At 40.4% G+C, this 18704-nt stretch overlaps 1 protein-coding gene across 2 annotated transcripts; it reads left to right on the top strand.

The window, feature by feature from the left end:
- The first annotated feature begins 703 nt into the window (after positions 1 to 703).
- Positions 704 to 16721, top strand: LOC111663413 (TANK-binding kinase 1-binding protein 1-like). 2 transcript variants are annotated; one of them, XM_023417583.2, is made up of 11 exons: positions 704 to 874; positions 6155 to 6259; positions 6429 to 6579; positions 6952 to 7145; positions 8493 to 8560; positions 8669 to 8775; positions 10623 to 10807; positions 10937 to 11209; positions 13685 to 13765; positions 13852 to 14076; positions 15291 to 16721. In XM_023417583.2, the coding sequence occupies exons 1-11, from the start codon at positions 749 to 751 to the stop codon at positions 15417 to 15419; spliced, it is 1644 nt and encodes a 547-aa protein (XP_023273351.1). In that variant the 5' UTR covers positions 704 to 748; the 3' UTR covers positions 15420 to 16721. The 2 variants fall into 2 exon arrangements, with proteins under 2 accessions (XP_023273351.1, XP_023273350.1); XM_023417582.2 differs by having other exon boundaries at positions 8669 to 8784.
- The last annotated feature ends 1983 nt before the right edge of the window (positions 16722 to 18704 follow it).

Raw genomic sequence — 18704 nt, 5'->3', positions numbered from 1 at the left:
CACAGCACAGGAAGCTATTGTGTGTTTTGTCAGGCTGAGGAAACTGAAATCATCTTTGGCTCAGCTGTCCCAGACTGGCTCTGCTCCTCTCCTTGCTGCAGCGGGGGCTTGATCGATTAGGGCAGGTTTTTGAAGACAGGCTTTTTATTTTTGGTCCCAGGTTTTCTGTAGCACAGCGCAGATCTACCTGGATTATTTTTTACTGGGTCAAACCAAGATGAGCATTTGGCTAATGAGAAGGAATGAAATGAAGGGGACAGGTTCTGTAGATGCTGACTTAGAATAGAGTTTGTTATGAAATGGTATCACACTTGGCAGACTTTAGTTCTATTTGGGGTGTTGGAGATGTCCTGTATAGTGTTTCTCGTGACTCACAGTTTCTGAAAACAATAAAAAAAATTGTTACCTATTTATTTATTTAGCCTATTTATTTATTTATTTTTTGTTTTTTCAAGTGGCTTGTGGAGGGTTGGGCGGGTGAGTCTGTATAGGGGTAGAATATATGTGAATGTACTTTACATCCTTGTGTTTGTTTAGTTTGACTGAAAAATTGGACCTATAAAGGGTTGGTTAAAGGTCAAAAAAGGTCTCCTCTTCCTCCCCTCTCATCTCTCTTCTCATCTCTCTCCTCCCCTCTCATTTCATTTCTCTTCTCCTCTCTCACCTCTTATCTCTCTCTTCTCCTCTCCTCCCCCCCCCCCTCCTTTCCTCTCCCCTCCTCTCCACTGCTCTCCTCCTCCAGTTTCCCATGATCAGTGAATTTGGAGAGGAGAGGATAGTGTGTTGTTCCTGTGAGCCTATCATCAAGGACACCAGTGGAATCCAATCAGAGACCACCAATCTACAACAGAGGATCAACTCTCTCACTCAGGAGGTACATTTTGAGTAACATTATCATTGCCACTGCTACTAGTAGATCTAACATAAGTTCCAGAGAAGTTGTATTACAGTTTGCTAAAACACATTTCTTGAAAACTTCCATGCTTTTGTCAAAACTGTAAACACAAAACCCAGCTGTCCAACTACATTCACCAAACCTCTGACTCTCTGACTTCTAAAAACCAAAAAAATCACCTCAACACAGTTATATCTGCGCTCATAATCAAACAGACCAATGACAAAGCCAATGAAAATAAAAACACCATTGATAATTCATTATACACTACATAAAACAAGACTAGGTACATGTCTGGACCACCTCTGGTCTAATTCTGGTCAAGTTCCGATTTCATAACTGTGTCGTCGTCTGATAAAATACACATACACAACAACACAAATACATAAATGAAACGTAAAGACTGAGCTGTGATTCAAAAACACAATTCACAAAACCAAACACCCAAAGTTAAAACACCTCAGATATCCTGCATTCAAAACCGCACTTCTGCACCAAACGGCAAACACTTACCACATTATTGTTCAAACAACTACATTCTGTTGTGCTCAATCCAAAGCACTTTCATCTTTGGTGGTCTTGTCATCATAGTTCTGAATGAAGAGAATTCTGCTGAGAGAGAGAAATTGTTCAAGCCTACAGAAATATGTGCAGAAACACAAATATTGCTGAAACAAAACTTTTTATTTTTTCCTAAGCAATTGTAAAAAAAAAAAAAACTGGTTGTAGGAACCAAAAAAGTTCTATCAAATATAACAAACACAAAATGAAATTTATGGGGAAAATACAGAAAAAAAAGACAAAAAAAAGAAAATATTTTGGCTGCATCTCACCACCTTACTGGGTTTGGCCACACCAACTTATCAACATCAGCGAGGGAAGAAACATATCCATCTCTGGACAGCACCCACATCAATGTCATCACATGCGTCTTCCATTTCCAAAGAGTAATGTCCACATAAGGGTGATGGTCATACACCTTCCTCCACCATGCAGAGAAGAACTCAACTGGACCGAGAAATGCAGAGCAGGGTGGAAGGTACTGAGCAGGAAACTGTGAAACCCGTTTTGGATCAGGGTTGTGTGATGGAAGCTGAAACTGCCCCATACTGTGACATATCTGTGCTGCTGTGCATCCATACGGTCAGCCAGTATCACAATGTTGAGCTGTCTGTCCAAAAATATGAGGATGTGGTCTGTGTTGTATTGACCAAGGTTGGCATGACAATGGAGGACACCAGCTACAATAGTTCTGTGAACAATTCAACCAAGAAGTGATGGACACAGTATGATTGTTGGAATCCTGAATTATGCAGAGTGAATGGTATTCTAGTTACATACCTGTGCTCAAGCCTAAATGTATGGATCACAGAGGTAACAGTAAATCAGCTCATGTTGGGCTGGACCCTCTGTCCAGCCTCTCTCATTGGCAACCCATGGTAGATAACATGGTCAACTAATGTTGCCCGGATTTCATCTGAAAACTGTGCCCTTTTTTGTCCTCATCCACCCCCTCCAGCTCTACCTCTACCTCTCACTCTCACCCTCCCCCACTTCTTCCTCTTGCTGCTGCTTCCATTGTTGTTGTAAAATGTATCTTTTTATGGTACTTACATCCTGATTGATGAGTCAACAATAAAGCAATTAGGTGTGTATTGTGATTTGCTAAACTGATTGGCAAGGCTGGCAAAAGTGATTGACACAGCCTTCACCACATCATTCACAATTGATTTGTCCACTCTGTCACCAACAACTTGGTAGAAAGACCCAGATGCATAGAAGTGCAGAGCAATGAGGAGTGACTCCTGTGGTGACTCCTTCTGGTTCTATGTTGAAGTTTTGGCCTGACAAGGTCTGCAGTGTACTTAATATCAGCATTCCCAAACCGAAATTGAGCATAAAGTTCCTCAGTGGTGTATTGCTCTAGTGGTTTTGTACGCTCAACATTCACCCTTTTACTGTTTTCTGTCCTGCCAAAATGGTAGTGGCGATGAATCATACCTGCCATGTCAGTAGCCCTCTGTGAAAGGCTAAATAAGATGGCTGTGTGATTGGTCATTACCAACACACGACCCTTAAACATCAATTACCTGATGTGCTTCAGCTTGTTTTCTATTGAATCAATCATGCCAATGGCCTACAAACTCTGTACACCACAACAAAGAAGTGGAACCATGGACAACTGTGACAACTTCTTTACATCCTACCGCCTTGGAGATGAACTTCAGAAGAGAAAGCTGACCATGTTGGGAACAGTCAGGAGAAATAAACCAGAACTTCCCAGTGAAATTCTGAAGATACAGGGCAGACCTCTGCATTCCTCAATATTTGCTTTCACTGAGAAAGCAGCAGTTGTTTCATACTGCCCAAAGAGAAACAAGAATGTTCTTGTAATGAGTACAATGCACACAGATGCATCTCTGAGCAAAAGAGAAGACATGAAGCCACAAATGATCCTGGATTATAACTCCACCAAAGGAGGAGTTGACAATCTGGACAAAGTCACAGCAACATACAGCTGCCAGCGCAAGACTGCCCGTTGACCTTTGGTGATTTTCTACAACATTGTGGACGTGTCTGCTTACAATGCCTATGTCCTGTGGACTGAAATCAACCAGCAAAATGGAATGCCGGCAAATTGTACCAACGTCGGCTTTTCCTGGAAGAACTCGGCAAAGCACTTGTCACTCCCAAGATCCAGACGCGAGCCAGGCCAGCTCGATCCCCAGCAGCAACAGCTGTCATTGAAAAGGTCAAGCTCAGGTCACCCAACCAACATCCAGTGGACACAGGTGAAAAGAAATGGAAAAGATGCCAGGTCTGTCCCTCCCGGGAGGACAGTAAAACAAGTACCTGTTGTGTGAAATGCAAGAATTACATCTGCAGAAAGCACACAGTAACATTCTGCCCATCAAGTGGAGAACATTGAAAATGTTCCTAGACCTGGACAAATGAGAATATACACAGGCTTATTGAAAATGTTGAACGTTAAAAATCTGAGAAAATGGCGCATCTTAAAGTTAAAGTTAAAAAGAAATGTGTTTGTGAAGAGGGAAAAACTTAAACAAAATAGTTCTTAAATATAGTGTTGGAATTAAAAATGTATTGTATGTCACTTTTCTAAACGTTTATATAATCTAAAATAAATTGGTTATTAGTTTAACCTGTTTTCTTGGCTGTTTTGCGTGCATTTACACAGTACGGGTCAAAATGACCCGCAACATAATCAATGTAATTTTTTTTCAACATAATACGAGGGTTAATGTACTTGTTGATTGATGTCTTGTAGTGTAATGGTTGCTTAGGTTGTGGTCAGTCATACAGTTAATCCAGTACTCATATGTTCACACACATAGTAGTACGTCTCAGTTCTAGAACCTGCATGAAGCTAACTTCCTCCCTCTAACCTAGTAACTTTAGATTACATGAGCTAGGCTAACAAAGAAACTCACACCTTCCCTCTCACACACACACACACCAGGTGGTCTCAGTGGCCATTTTGAGTAGTTTCTTTGTTTACCGCCATCTTGTGTAGTCTTTTTTGTTCAGGTCATGTGGCCACAGTGACCACTTTGAATCAGCCATCTTGCCTTTGTTTGTGTCCCTACAAGAACACACACATACACACACCTGTATATACTAGATTAGACATTGTGTTTTACTCTGCTCCATTGTAAATAAATGCCTACTGGTGTGTTTAATGTTGCACAAGCGTGAATATTGCCAACCTCTAGTTGGTAGAATTCCAATCCTTCAACTTTAACTTACTGTATATATGGTAATTTGGTTATAGTTAGTAGGCTAATGGTTAATCAGAGTTCCAGATTAATGGTAATAAATTGAGACTAAAACCATATTGGCTATTTTGCCTATTAGTTTAGGCTGGTGCCCTGTGAACTTTAATTAATTTTAAAGTTATTATTTAATATTTTTAATATTAACATTTTTAAATTTATGATAGCCAATCAATTGATGGACAACCGAAATCCAACATATTTGGTGTCCAGCTCATGAGGTAGAGCTCAGACCCAAACACCAGCAAGATGAAAAAAATCATTTGGGTTGAAATTAACCAGAATGTGAATGACACAGGGTCAGGCCATTGCTCAAGTAAAATTTAGATGGAAGAATCCGAAGGCAGAAGTAACCAACGACCATGCAGAAGCAAAAAAAACCCAAACAGGCAACAAGTCCTTTAGGAGAGGTGAATACACTGATTTGGTTCTTTACATTATTGGAGGGGAAAACTCACAAGCTCTACATTCAGGGTGTTGCAGGGGACGGCGAGCCCACAATTGAAGAGGAAAGCAAGCCAGTTCCCCCTAATGCAGAGGAAACATTCATTCTCATCTCAGCCATGTTACTGTGAAAGACGGTAGATCCTCACTGGTAGAGACAGTAGCTACTGCCACAGGAGCTCAAAAAAGAGGCTTGAAGCATTCTTTGTCAAAGAAAGATGATGATGCCTATAGGGCACATAATAAATGAGAAACTGAAATTTGTCTGCAGAGGAACAAATTACTTTGACCAAATTGTATTTTTTTATTTTTCAACTACTAGGCATTTTAAATTTGAATATGAAACACATGGAAAAAATATCCACAATGTATCAGGGTAATGTACTGTATATTTGCTTTTTTATTTATTTTTTGTTGGTCAGATAAGGTCTGAATGTTTAAAAGAAAATGAAATGACCCCTTGAAAATGAAAAAAATTTGAAAAATGAATACACTTTGACCCCATGCTGGCTATTCTACCTGTTTTTTACATACCTAGTAGCCTTCAGTGTGATATGCAGTCCCATTCAGAGCACTCATTATCCGGATTTGGTAATCTTGAAAAGTTTGTATCTGGATCAGAGTGATTCAATCCAATTTTTTCTTATTTTCGTAGTTTTTCCATAATTTCTGTCAGTAATTGATGAGATCTGGTACCATGTAAACAAACACACAATTTCTATAAGATCAAAGCTGAAGCAGGAAGTGGGTCTTTAAACAAAAATGGATTTTACAACAGAAAGTTGTAATTTTTGTGTTTACCTTTTTTTTCTGTAAAATCAAGGTTGATTAAACTTGGGTTTAGTTTAAAGTCGGTCTAATTGTTTGACTGCTCATGCTTCTTGTCCTGTCTGACTTGTCCTGTCTTGCTTAAAATTAATGTTACTGTGTTCATTAGTGTGTTATCATTTCTGGCTGAAATAATGTTGTATTATCCATCAAAGTGAAGCCATGAAAGATTCCTCTTGTTTCTCTATTTCAGCTTCAGAAGACTAAGGAAAGAGAGGAGAGGTTGGAGGAAGTCATCCAGGCTTATGAGAAGATTCACATGGAGAAAAGCAATGTCCAGAGAGACCTTGACAAGATGGTGAACACACACACACACACACACACACACACACACACACAACAGTGTTTCATTGCAATGACATTTTATGCCACTGCAGTTTGGTTTTAGTTCTACATATGTGTGTGCGTGTGCGTGTGTGTGGGTGTGTGTGTGGGTGTGTGTGTGTGTGTGTGTGTGTGTGTGTCAGACGACTCTAGCAGAGCAGCATGTGGAGAGGATCTGCAGTTTGGAGTCTGCCCTCAGACAGAGAGAAACGTCCCTTCAGAAACTCAGTGCTGAACTCCACAGCAAAGACACACATCAGTCACAACTCGAAGCTAGTCTGGATGTACCCAGAGGTGGGTTCCGTTTGTATCAGAAGTAGACCCATAGTAGTGTCGGCAGTAGTAGGAGGAGGAATAATACAAGAAATAAAAGTAGGAGGAGCTGAAAGCCACTCATAATGTATTGGTAGCTGCTTACTAGCCATTTATCAGTAGCTAATATCACTAGCCAAAAGCTTGGGACACTTGGTTGAAAATGCTTTCTCTGGATTACATTTTAATGTTTCAAACTGAGTTGTAAACTCTGAAAAAAGGACAACATTGTGGGTTGGGGATATGTGGTGCCATTGACCTCATCCCCATATCCGGGGATGTTTCTCTAGCCGCCTTTCATCTCACTGTAGAGCAGTGACTGTGAAACAGACTGAAGCTGTTTGGTTTTGTCAGAGGGTTGTGGGCCGACACTACAGTGCTCCCACAGTCTGGATGCCCTGTCAGACCTGAAGCTGCAGCGTCTGGAGGCTGAGCTGGAGGGGGCACGGCACCATGTCGAGGGAGCCTGTCAAAGGGAGAAGGAGCTAAGGGCTGAGCTTCAGAGGTTGCAGCAGAAGGTAGCCCAGCTACAGGATGCACAAAGACAGGTAGGCCTGAATGCTGGAAAATAACAACAAGATGACTAAAAAAAATTGAAGGCTTTTTCTGACCTGGAGCAAATGAAAAGCTAAAATGATGGGGACATTCAGTAGAAATAAAAAAAGAAATTTCCACAATGTAAAAACTTTCTGCACATTTCATGTACAGCCTTTGAGTTTTTCAATTAAATATTTACAATTCCACCCCATAATTTAGTTAATGTAAACCTGATATTGATACACACCAAACTTTATGGAAAGAACTAAAACTATCGAGGTTCTGAACTGGAGACAAAACTTTTTTGTACCCCATGTAGATCATTAACCCCTTGAATATAAAAAGGACTCATTGAAATGGGTTGAAAAATGTATTCGTTATAGTGCTTGTCAGCAAAACTTTGTTTTTTGTGTTTGTTTAAGGCTAGAGTTACACGGTCCAACATGGAGAGGCGTGTGATTGTGTGATTCTTCTTCTTCTGTTTAGTTTAACTGCGGTTGGTATCTATCAATGTTGCATCACTGTCACTACTGGAAAGCACTTGGTTCTCCTGCAGTTATGGATTTTGTGTGACACAAAACGGGTAGAACAGAGGTAGAACAGTCTCAAAAGGATCCACACCAAAGTTGAGATGCACAAATATATTTCAATTGAAAAATCCTAAGGTGATGTGCAAATGATGATATACGAGTTGTAAATTAGAGGCACAGATGCAGATACAGATTCAAATCGCTCTCATTTATTAGTGCATTGTATTTTACGAGTTACGTACCTTGACATTTGTTTGCGAATAGTTTTGAGACCTTTTTCATGAGATTCGACAATGCTTTGCGACAGCTTACTATCCTCAAATGTCAGAGCTACTGTGAATGCAGCACAGAGAAGTTGTTCATATAGTTGCTGCTCAAAGCTGTTAAAGTAAAATTTCACTTTTTCCAAGTTCAATATTTGAATTGATACTAGCAGCTGCCAATCTGCAAATGTACAGTATGAAAGTTCATTATTGATCCTGGAAGTAGTACTTTGGGTAAATGTTGTAGCTCTGATAAACAACAGTTGATTAACACCAAGACTGGTGGTTCTACTGGTGGTTTGATTTCATTTGCTACTTTTTAAATATATTTTTCCGCTGCTTTGAATCTCATGGTCATCGGTGATTGTTGCACAGTGGTCATGGCGGTGGATCTGCTGGTTGGCAGTCAATGGGCCAAAACATGCTAAATGACCAGTTTTGGCCCTAACAGATAAAATCTATCAATAAAAACAGTTGTAGCATCAGGACCATATATAGAAAAACAAATAAATAGATAAACTGGTAGCTGCTGCTGCCCTGATCACAGCTCTGTCTCTCTCTGCAGTCACAGGAGTTGGCCCCACACTGTGAGCACTGTGACATGGAATGGATAAAGAAAGCTGGGGATGAACAGTGAGTCTTATTTCAAAGAGGAGAATATTTTGACTGCATTCTATAGTACTTGTCAGTGTGTCATTTACATGCATTTATTTATGTAGTCACTCTCTTTGTGTGTTCCAGGGTGAACCTAGCCTTAGCCTACACTGAGCTAACAGAGGAGTTGGGTCAGGTTCGCAGTCTGGCTGCAAAACAGAGTGACCTTCTACGACACATCTCACAGGAGCCTGGTAGGTTAGGTAGGTTAGGTCTGTTTGCGTGTAAGGTTCAGGTTACAATTAGGTTAAGGTAATGGAAATATATGCCTAACCCTAGTTAGGCATTTATTTCTGATGGTTAAGGTTAGGGTAAGGGGCCCCTGCCCCTTACCCTAACCTTAGCCTAACTTGTCAATCCACTATCTTCACAGGGGTAGTGGAACAAGTCTGTGTGTTGAGTTGAGTGGAGGGTGGGGGTGATTTTACAGCACATATCCACTTATTAAACTTAGTGTATCACCATAGACTTTCATGAGGTTGACAACACACAACAGACAAACTCATATTGTTACATTTAAGGTGCCGATGGGGGAGTAGATTAGTGCACCAAATAAATGAAAACTGAACAAGAAATGTCAAATATGTTTTACTGTTGGTGTTACAGGTTAATAATTAACAAATGTGGCAATTAATAAACAACTGGAAGGAGTTCTGAATAATATAATATTTATTGCTGTGATTAGTTTTACCACAACACTCAACTATTGCAACCAAGTCAGTTTACTGCACCTACAAAACCCCTGGATATACAGTAGTTGGTGTGCACACATCAAACACTTGACTGTAACAGCATCTCAGTGATGCTGGAACAACATGTTACGCTACAACAGAGAGCAGCAACAACACTTAAATCAAGGATGGTGGAAGAAGACAATGTCTGAAAGTGAATGAGAGAGATGGTTATGGCATTTAATTAGTCTCAAAAGACATATACATAAAACATGCATGTGCCAGCACACAGAGCCACGAGAGTACTCTGTGTGAGCACTCACATTTCTGTTTTTTAAAGTTATTTTTGTGCGGTTTGTATGTCTTTATTTGAGAGAGAGTACTACAGGGTCTGGCCAGCTAGGAGTGGACCTGGGGACCTACTGCTTGCTCATATTGGCTTTTGAGACCTTGGAGGACTGGACAATGGCCGATGTCTCCGCTGCTTTGATTGGTCACTTTCAACATTGGCCACATTGGCCGCTTGATCGCAAGTCAATGTAGTCAAAAGAGCTGCTTTTTTTGGGGATAAAAAGCACTATAAAGTTTATATTTCTCAAGAAATTTTAATGGCTTGAGAAGGAGTAGGATAAAAGTGTTTTTTATTTTTAATAATTTTTTCCTAGTCCAGAACTGGACTACTATATAATATGAATGTAGTAAATATAAATAGATAATATAAACTGAATACTATTTAATATTATTATTCTATAATTATTGTTAAATTACTACACCTTATTGTGTCTATATGGGTATTAATATAATACTGCTGTGCTATACTGTATATTGTTGTACTCCTACTACAGCTCATGTTATACTATATTACACTTCTATTCCTTACAATGTGCCATATTTTTACCATATCATGTATACTGCTGTTACATCTGAATTTCCACTAGGGATCAATAAAGGCGTATATTAAATCTTATTGTCTGTTTTGTAGTATAACTGTACCTTTCACTGCTATAAAAATATAGAAAGCAGACTGACTCACTATTTGATTTGTAAGTGCAGATTTAGTTCCATTTTTCTCATCGATAGTCAGTTATTAGTACTTAATTATGCACTAACTATGTTCTGACCAGGAGTACAAGAAAAGCTAAAATGATGGGGACATAGAAAGAAAAAACCATTGGGCAATCACTAATTGGCATGTTTTTTTGTCAATCCCAGGCAGCCTCTAACAAAGTATCCAGGTTACAAGGGCTCTTCCATTGAGCTTCTTTAACACTGTCCCTCCTAGCTTTCCTTCTGAGCGGTGGCAGTGGTGTAGTACTGAGATTCATCTTAAATCCACTTACCATCCTCTCTCTTTCTCTCTACCCCTCCAGTTTCTCGTCCTACCACAGCTCCTCATCGTCTCTCCACCACCTCCCCCAAATGCCCCTCATTCTCTCCTGATAAGTTTCTCCCCACCCCCTCTCCTTCTCTGTCCCTATGCGACGGCTCCAACTGTCATCAACCAACCAGCAGCCGTCTACGAGCAAAGTTCCAGGGTCGCCGTAGTTACTCTGAGGTGAAGCTACAACTTCATTTGGTGAAACTTCATGGGCCAATTGGATTGGACCTATTTGTGTAATTTTTTTCTGCATAGAGGATTCATTTGACCTGTTCAATGACCTTTGACTCCTCCTTCTTTTCCCAGGTGTCTGACCCATCAGCCATCCAGAGGCCCCCAACACGCCTGATGAGGGACCCAGTAGCCACCCTCCCCAAGCCAAGGCCAATTCTGGGCGAGACGCAGATTTACGGCCAAAGCAAACCTCAGCTCCGTACCTCCTTGTTGGGCCTGGTCAGACCGGCCTCAGCTCATGGAGCTGGAGCGGAGAGAGGGGGAGGAGAGAGGGGTACTGGCAGCAGTCTGAGCAGCAACCCTCATATCTGTACTCTGGACCTGGGCTTTCCTATGGCTGCTGAGGTGACACACAGAGCTTTTTTTGGTTTCATTAAGTCAGTGACCTCCTCACTGTTAACAACCTATATGCCTGCATTGTTACCACCATTTTTACTACTTCTATATAATTGTGGAAAATTACTTCAATTAACTGGTAAGTTATGATAGTAAATTACGTGATACATACCAATTACTTCACACTGGTATTAAACTACTAAGAAAACACATCCCCAAAAGATGAAGGATTATATAGTGCCTGAGAAAAAATAGGGAGACCCAGTGCTCATCATTGTCATCACTGTCCCTGAGACACAGTTACCCGGCCTGACGTGCTGTGGTCTTGTCAGGTAATCCACAATCCAGGACATGAAGCAGGTATCCACCCCCATCCCTTCCAGCTTGTTTTTAAGATGGGTGGTTGAATAATAAATTCACTTGATAAATCAAAGAACATAATCTTCATGTAACTACCTGGCTCATCCAAGTAAGAATGGGCCAGTGGAGCATGTAAAGGATGGTATCATCCACTCCAATATGCTCTTTGTAGGCGAACTGTAGGGAGTCTAATGCATGTTCAACCTGTGACCTCAGAAGGTGGAGAAGCAGCCGCTCCAGGGTCTTCATGATGTGTGATGTGAGGGCCACCAGTCTGTAGTCATTTATCTCAGCCAGTCACCCTTCTTGAGGTACCGGAACAAGACATGATGTTTTCCAGGGGACCAGGACCCTCCCTGACTGCTGATGAATCATGAGGTTGACATGGTGGTTGAGAGTGATAAATGTAGACAACAATTGAATTAATTGCCATGAGATTTGGTACTAGGGTTGCCTACACCACAACCCAGCTGCCTAACTGTAGGCCCTCCACAACCACGTGTCAATTAAAGCTTTATCCACTGCGGTTTGGATTAAGCTTTAATGACATGCGCTCTAACAGATAAACCATCAGAACGCCGAACTACTGTCTTCTGCATTTTTTCACAGCACACACAGCTTGTCAGTCTATTGCTAATTGAGAAACTTCTCCAATCCACTTGTAGGCTACAGCTGGTTTGGTTTTACTTGACATTACATTATTCACAGCACTTTGAGGACAAATTGCATCCCGTATTGATTCAATACAGGACGCAGTATTTTATTTTCAAATACAGGATGATCCCGTATTGTATAGGACAGGTGGCAACCCTATTTGGTACCCTATATTCACGCTGACCTTTAACACTTCCTGCAAGGGCATCATCAGAACAAAAATTTAATTTATCCAATATTTTGGTTTATGACATATACCAGCAGTAAAGACATTCCCATCAACCCATCAAGCTGTACTTTGTGTTTGTAGCTAATTAGCTAAATGCCTGTGTGATAGTTAGTAATTGGTACATGGAATGCAGTAGTATCTATTAAAGAAAATCAGTGAGTTTGAAAAGTTAAATGCTATGAAGGAAGAAAATGTTTTTTCTTTTCTTATGTCAGCATAAAAATCGTAGTTAATAAGTTTAGCTGCTAGAGGCAATTATCAGGGTCCAAGTAGCTTGAAAGCATTAAAATACCATATGTATTAATGCTATTGAGTTTTTGCTGATGCAGTCTGAAGCAGGACTTAAGCCATATGTTAATATATTAATTAGTTAAGTGTGTTAATTAGTTAAGCATGTTAGAATTAGTTAAGCGTGTTAGAATGCTAACATTTGTTAGCATTCTAACACGCTTAACTAAGATGGTGAAAATGATAACCATTATACCTATCCAGCAGTTAGTATCGTCATTGTGGACATGTTAGCATGCTGAGGTTAGCATTTATCTCAAAGCACAGTGCACACTGTGCCTTACAGTGCTGCTTGCAGACATGGTGTGAGTCTACAGCCATGTAGACTCACACCATGTCTACACAGGAGGCTTGTGGTGTGCTCTGCATGTTTGCAGAACAGAAGCAGCAGCTCTGGTGCTCCATGTGTGTCTACATAGATTGTGTTTAGGCAGAAGTAATGATATTACACAATAGCTAGAGTTACAGTCATAATACAGATAAAAATATACTTGTTTGTACAAATATACTTAGTCGTTTTAACATACGTATAGTGCAAGCAAAATGTTATCCATTAATTATCCTGTGTATACAGCTGGATTGATTGAAATACAAGTATGTCTGTTCTGTCCAACACACGAGACAGATGACTGAAAAACTAAGCTGAAACCCCTCCTTTGTAGACACTTGTGAGCTAAGTGTGTATGCAGTATGTAGATTTAAGTTTCATTGACATGCAATCTACAAATTTCATAGGGTAGGGTAGGAATAGCATATCTGTTATATCTGTTATATATCCCTGATAAGCCAATAGCATGTCACCGCCTATATGTCAAACTTGCTAAAAAGTAGATTTTCTTTTCTTTGTGGGGCTGTAGGAGAAAGTATTGGGCAAACATAATTCTATAATCCTATAAACTTGAAAATTTCTAGAAGTAATCATGCTGCTCTTTCCTGTATCTCGTCTCATCCAGGTGCATCACTTCTGTCACCTTGACATTCCACCTGAGCCCACCCCACTGGTGACACCACCGCAGTCCTCGGATGATGAAGAGGTGATGACATATTGTTTGTAACACTTCTCGTAGCTTTATACCTGGGTTATTTATTTTGAAAATGTGTGTTTTGTGTACATTTACAGGATGTATGTACATATCTATCGCCGGTTGCCAGCCCACCTCGGACTCTGGGCGCAATTGGGATTGGCTCATCGCCTAGAGAACAGCCCCTCCACCCCTTGTTCCAATCTCCAAGGAAACAGCCCCACCATCCCTCCTTCTCGGCACCCGAGGGCCCTGCCACCCTCTCCTGCCATCTGCCTCCCTACATGAACACAGAGCATGCTCAGTCATGGCCCTCCATTAACGTGAGTAGAAAAAACAATGAGGATTACATAAAAAGATTCCCTCCTGTTCTTGTGGGGAAACAAGCTCCTGCAGCAGCCAAAAAGGATGAATAAGTAAACACAACAAAAATAACAATACACACCAGACCACCAAATGCCATTCCACTGTACGCAGAAATGTGTAAGAAAGTCCAAAAAGCATCAACACTAATTGTGTATCTTGTCTATTTAATTGATATATGAACTGATGGGATTTAGCTATTCCTTTCAGGGTTTTAGGTATTAGGTATTTAGGATTTAGGCATTGTGCTAAATGCCTAAATCCTAATACCTACCATTGTTATAGTGTCTTGGGATATTCTGCCTCTAGGGCATGCTACAAATGCAAAAAGTTTATATCTCAGAATGAGCTGCATGAATTTGTATAAAATACAGTTCTTATGTTCTATGGTCATTATGTAGTCTATGAATAAAGTTTGTTCATGATTGACAAAAGTATGCGTGACTCATTATAAAAAATATAAATTTGTAATCATTCCACTCTCCAAACTTCTAAAAATCATATAAATCACCCATATGTCCAACGGAGCTGAGATTTTTTCTGCACATCCACTGAATCATGATGAAACTTTGCTTCTCCTATGACCTATGGTCAATTCAAAAATCCGTCACTTTTTAAAAATATGTAAAATCAATTAACATTTGTATCTCCACAAGTTTTCATTCAAATGCTACCAAAATTGGAAGATATCAAGTGTTTCAAACGGTGTTTGGATCGGAAAACTTGCTATAATATATAATCTTGCTATAACTTTTACTGTATGCACAACATTTTCTTTATTGCTAAGTGTTGGATTCAAAGACACCAAAACATTCACACCAACATTTTGATCATTTTGAGGGTTTTTGAGTGAAACAGACAAAAAATCCCAGTCTTGCACGTCTCAACTTGTGTGAAGGTGTTTGCACCACATGGTTATCCAGTGGCGCAACCAGTAAGTCACCTTCTCTGGGGACACCAAGGTCAGAGGTTCAAAACCCCAGATGGCTTCAGACTGCGTCAGCAAAAACTCAAAAACACTTAGCTCTCTCCTGCAATGTCTGAATAAAGCTGCAAGTAACACTAATGTAAAAGTCATCTATGTAAGGTATTCCATGTCTGAGAAGGGCTTTTGATTAGATTGTGGGAATGTGAGGATCTGTGATTTCACACCTGTGTTTTCCTCTGTCTGCAGTTATGGATGGAGTCAGAGGAGAGTGTTGCTCGCAGCTGTCCTTTGTGTCAGCTGACTTTCCCAACTGGTTATCCTGATGACGCCCTCATTAAACACATCGACTCCCACCTGGAGAACAGCAAGATCTGACTTTTTTTTTTTTTTTTTAAATCAAGCATTTCACAACCATTTTCAGTGGAACTGGCTGCCCGACCCATCTTGATTGATTTCTGTTTAGTTTTAATCTAGAAATGGTTTAATGAGCCGGCATGCTATGAAACTCACCCAGCCTTCCAGTTACAGAGAAAGTCTGTTTTCCTACCTTCCAGGCTCAAGTGTTATTACATACATTTAATTTCCAAGTTGTAAATCTTTTCATCTTTGTTCACTAAGGGCATGCATTGCCTAATATCTCTCACAAAGCACCAAACTCTTCATTTGTACATAGACCTGAGTGCTGAACAAAAGAAAGACAAAAAAAAAGACAAAAGTGCTGTGTATTTCGGATTCACTGATACATAGAGGAGCTGCTAAAGCTCTGTTGGTAACCTCATGTATGCTGGTCTGAGCCCGACACAGGCAATGTCAAAAGCACCTGTTGTTTTCATGTCCCATGAAAGCACCTGGATGGCACTGCTCTAATGTTGTTTTGGAGGATGAAAATGAAAGAAGATTTTCTGAAGATTTCTGGACCTGCAATGAAGTCTGAACAATTCTGAGGTAAAGTTTTAGTAGAAGTAATTTTAGTAAATAACAATCACCTGTGGAAGTCTGATTTCCAATTTCCAAGTATATGACACAAGCTAAAGAATAAGCCATGATTAAAAGGCCAAGTTAAAGAATACAGCAAATAAATCAGGACACTGGGGTGTCGTGTGGCGTAGTGGTCTAAGCAGGCGCCCCATGCTACAGTCCTCACTGCAGTCCGCCCTGGTTCGAGTCCCGCATCGGACAGCACTTTACTGCATGTCATTCCCCTCTCTCTGCCTCCCCATTTCCTGTCTCTCTACTGTGTGCTATTGAATAAAGGCATAAAAGCCCAAACTAAATAAATCATGACAGTAAATGGGGCTAATCTATTGGCTGGTGGAATTCCAAAATAAATTAGATGCAAAGTATGAAATGCTACAAAGATAAAAAATGTGTCAAATAAAAAAAGGAACTACAGAATAAACAGCACATACTGCCATCTTCTGGTGTAGTAATGAAAGTGCCTTGCTTAAACCACAACCTTCATTTTGAAAAGGCAGACATTACAGAAGCCCATATCTGCCACTAGAAAAAAAAATACCCCTCATAACTGTTACATATTTTATAATGATGAGTCAGTAATGTATAAATATGAGAACGTTACCATCTCAAAATTATTCATTCTCCACTTCTTTTCTTTTTTGTATATATTTACATTCAGTATAACTCAAATTATGAGATGCATTAAAACTTTATTACATATCTCATGACTAACTCTAAATTTGTGATAACTTGTAATTATGATTTGGTCTCTTTAATTGTGGGAAATCTTCTCATAATTATGTGATTGTATCCCATAAATTATTACTCTTGCTTTTTTATTGTTTTCTTCATATTAACTCTTGTGAATATAAAATATTTCATAATATATGGGGTAAGTCTTAACGTGTCACAATTAAAGGTACTATCACATAACTATATGTCATAATAAAGAGAAACTTCACTCTCTTGTCATATTAATAAGGGAGTATTTGAAATTATGAGAAAAATCTATACTTACAATTTATGATCTATCTGATAATTATGACTTAATATCATTGAAGGTCATGATTACGAAATAGTATCTCATACAACAAAATTCCTGGAGAAATTTTGAATGTGCCTGCTGCTTGGTGCATGTACTTCACTCCTCATGTTTTAATCTGTACAAAGGACGTTATTTTCAATTTCACTCATGTCGTAGAGACTTATCCTGACACTGATCTCAGTCACTGCAGGTGTCCCTCAAAAAGCCATTTGAAGCTGTCACAACTGGCCAAAATAACCTCACTCGCATGGTTTCATACCCAAATGTGTCCCCACAACCATAGTAAGACATACAGAAGTTGATCTGCAATTCAGATTCAGCTATATCACTTTTAATGTCCACTTGTAAGGTTCACCAGGGCAGGCTAGGTAGGGTGAACTGGAAAACACAGGCAAAGTATCAGGGTCAAAACAAGGGGAATTTTTATTTTCCAACAGGCAGGTTAACAGAAAGGTAACTCAGGTACGTTCTTCCACTCAAAATCAAAGCCTGTGACTCAACTTAAAAGGTCCCAACAGAGAGAAAGGTGAATCCTGAACAGAATTTCCAATAAAGGAAAGTGTCCACTTTCCTTTAAAGAGGTGGGTCCTTTCACAATCCTTTGTGGAGTGGCTTCAATCCCACTCCTTCCAGCCCTGTGCGCTCTGTCCTCCCTGCCTTCTTTCTTCTGCTCCACGTTTTTCAGTCCTGCTGCAATCAGGTGGCTTAAGCACCTGCACCTGTCGGAGCGGTGAGGCACTCTGGGAGTTGGAGTGTGTGCCACGGCAGCCATTTTTAGGATGGAGCAGCTGCTTTCTGGGAGAGGTAGTCGTTGCCCCGGCGGCCATTTTGTGATGTGGCAGCTGCTCCTGTAGTGTCCCTCTACTACCTGTCCCCTTGTGATGCCACATTTCCCCCTCCCCAGGCCTGCCGCCCTTGGCATGGGGAACGAGGACCCAATGGCATTATGGCAGGATAGGGCATCTGTGTTTCCATGGCACTGTCCTGGCCTGTGAATGACAGAGAAGTTATAAGGCTGGAGGCTTAGGAACCACGTAGTTACCCTGCTATTTGTCTCTAGCCATCTTTTGAGCCATCCATTGTAATGGAGAATTATCCGTCACTAGCATGAACCTCCTTCCAAGCAGGTAGTATTTTTGTGTCTCCAGGGCCCATTTTATAGCTAAGTACTTCTTCTCATCTGTGGCATAGCTCTTCTCTCTTGGCAGCAGTTCCCGACTCAAATAAAGAACTTAATGTTCCTCACCTCCATTGCCCTGGGACGGTACTGCACCTAGACCCACCTCTGTAGCATCTGTGTGGACTACACACTCCTTTCTGAAGTCGGGGGCTGTGAGGACTGATTTGAAACACAGCACCCTTTTCAGGTTGCAAAAGGCTTCTTGTGCCTCAGGGGTCCATTTCACCTTCTGAAAGGGTTTCTTGGTCGTCAGCTCTGTGAGAAGGGCAGCTAACATGGAAAAATCAGGGATGAACCATTGGTAATAATTTGCAAGACCCAAAAAGGATCTCACCTGCTTCTTGGTCGACGGTTTTGGCCAGTCCTGGATGGAATGGAGTTTCGCCTCCTGGGGTTTGACAAGGCTTCATCCAATGGTGTATCCCAAATAGTTTTCACTGAAGGCTTAACATTTCTTGGGATTAGCCGTCAAGCCTGT

Source organism: Seriola lalandi, unplaced genomic scaffold (genome assembly GCF_002814215.2).
Source record: "Seriola lalandi dorsalis isolate HSWRI2012SDOR001 ecotype SW California unplaced genomic scaffold, Sedor1 jcf7180002054576, whole genome shotgun sequence".
Lineage (NCBI taxonomy): Eukaryota > Metazoa > Chordata > Actinopteri > Carangiformes > Carangidae > Seriola > Seriola lalandi.
Note: the sequence above shows the minus strand (reverse complement) of the source record. Positions and strands in the feature narration are given on the sequence as shown.

Coding starts and splice junctions, on each gene's coding strand:
- LOC111663413 (XM_023417582.2), top strand. CDS start 749: ATGATCAGTGAATTTGGAGAGGAGAGGATAGTGTGTTGTTCCTGTGAG. Junction 6,260..6,428: donor AGAGAGACCTTGACAAGATG/GTGAACACACAC, acceptor TGTGTGTGTCAG/ACGACTCTAGCAGAGCAGCA. Junction 8,785..10,622: donor ACAGGAGCCTGGTAGGTTAG/GTAGGTTAGGTC, acceptor CTACCCCTCCAG/TTTCTCGTCCTACCACAGCT.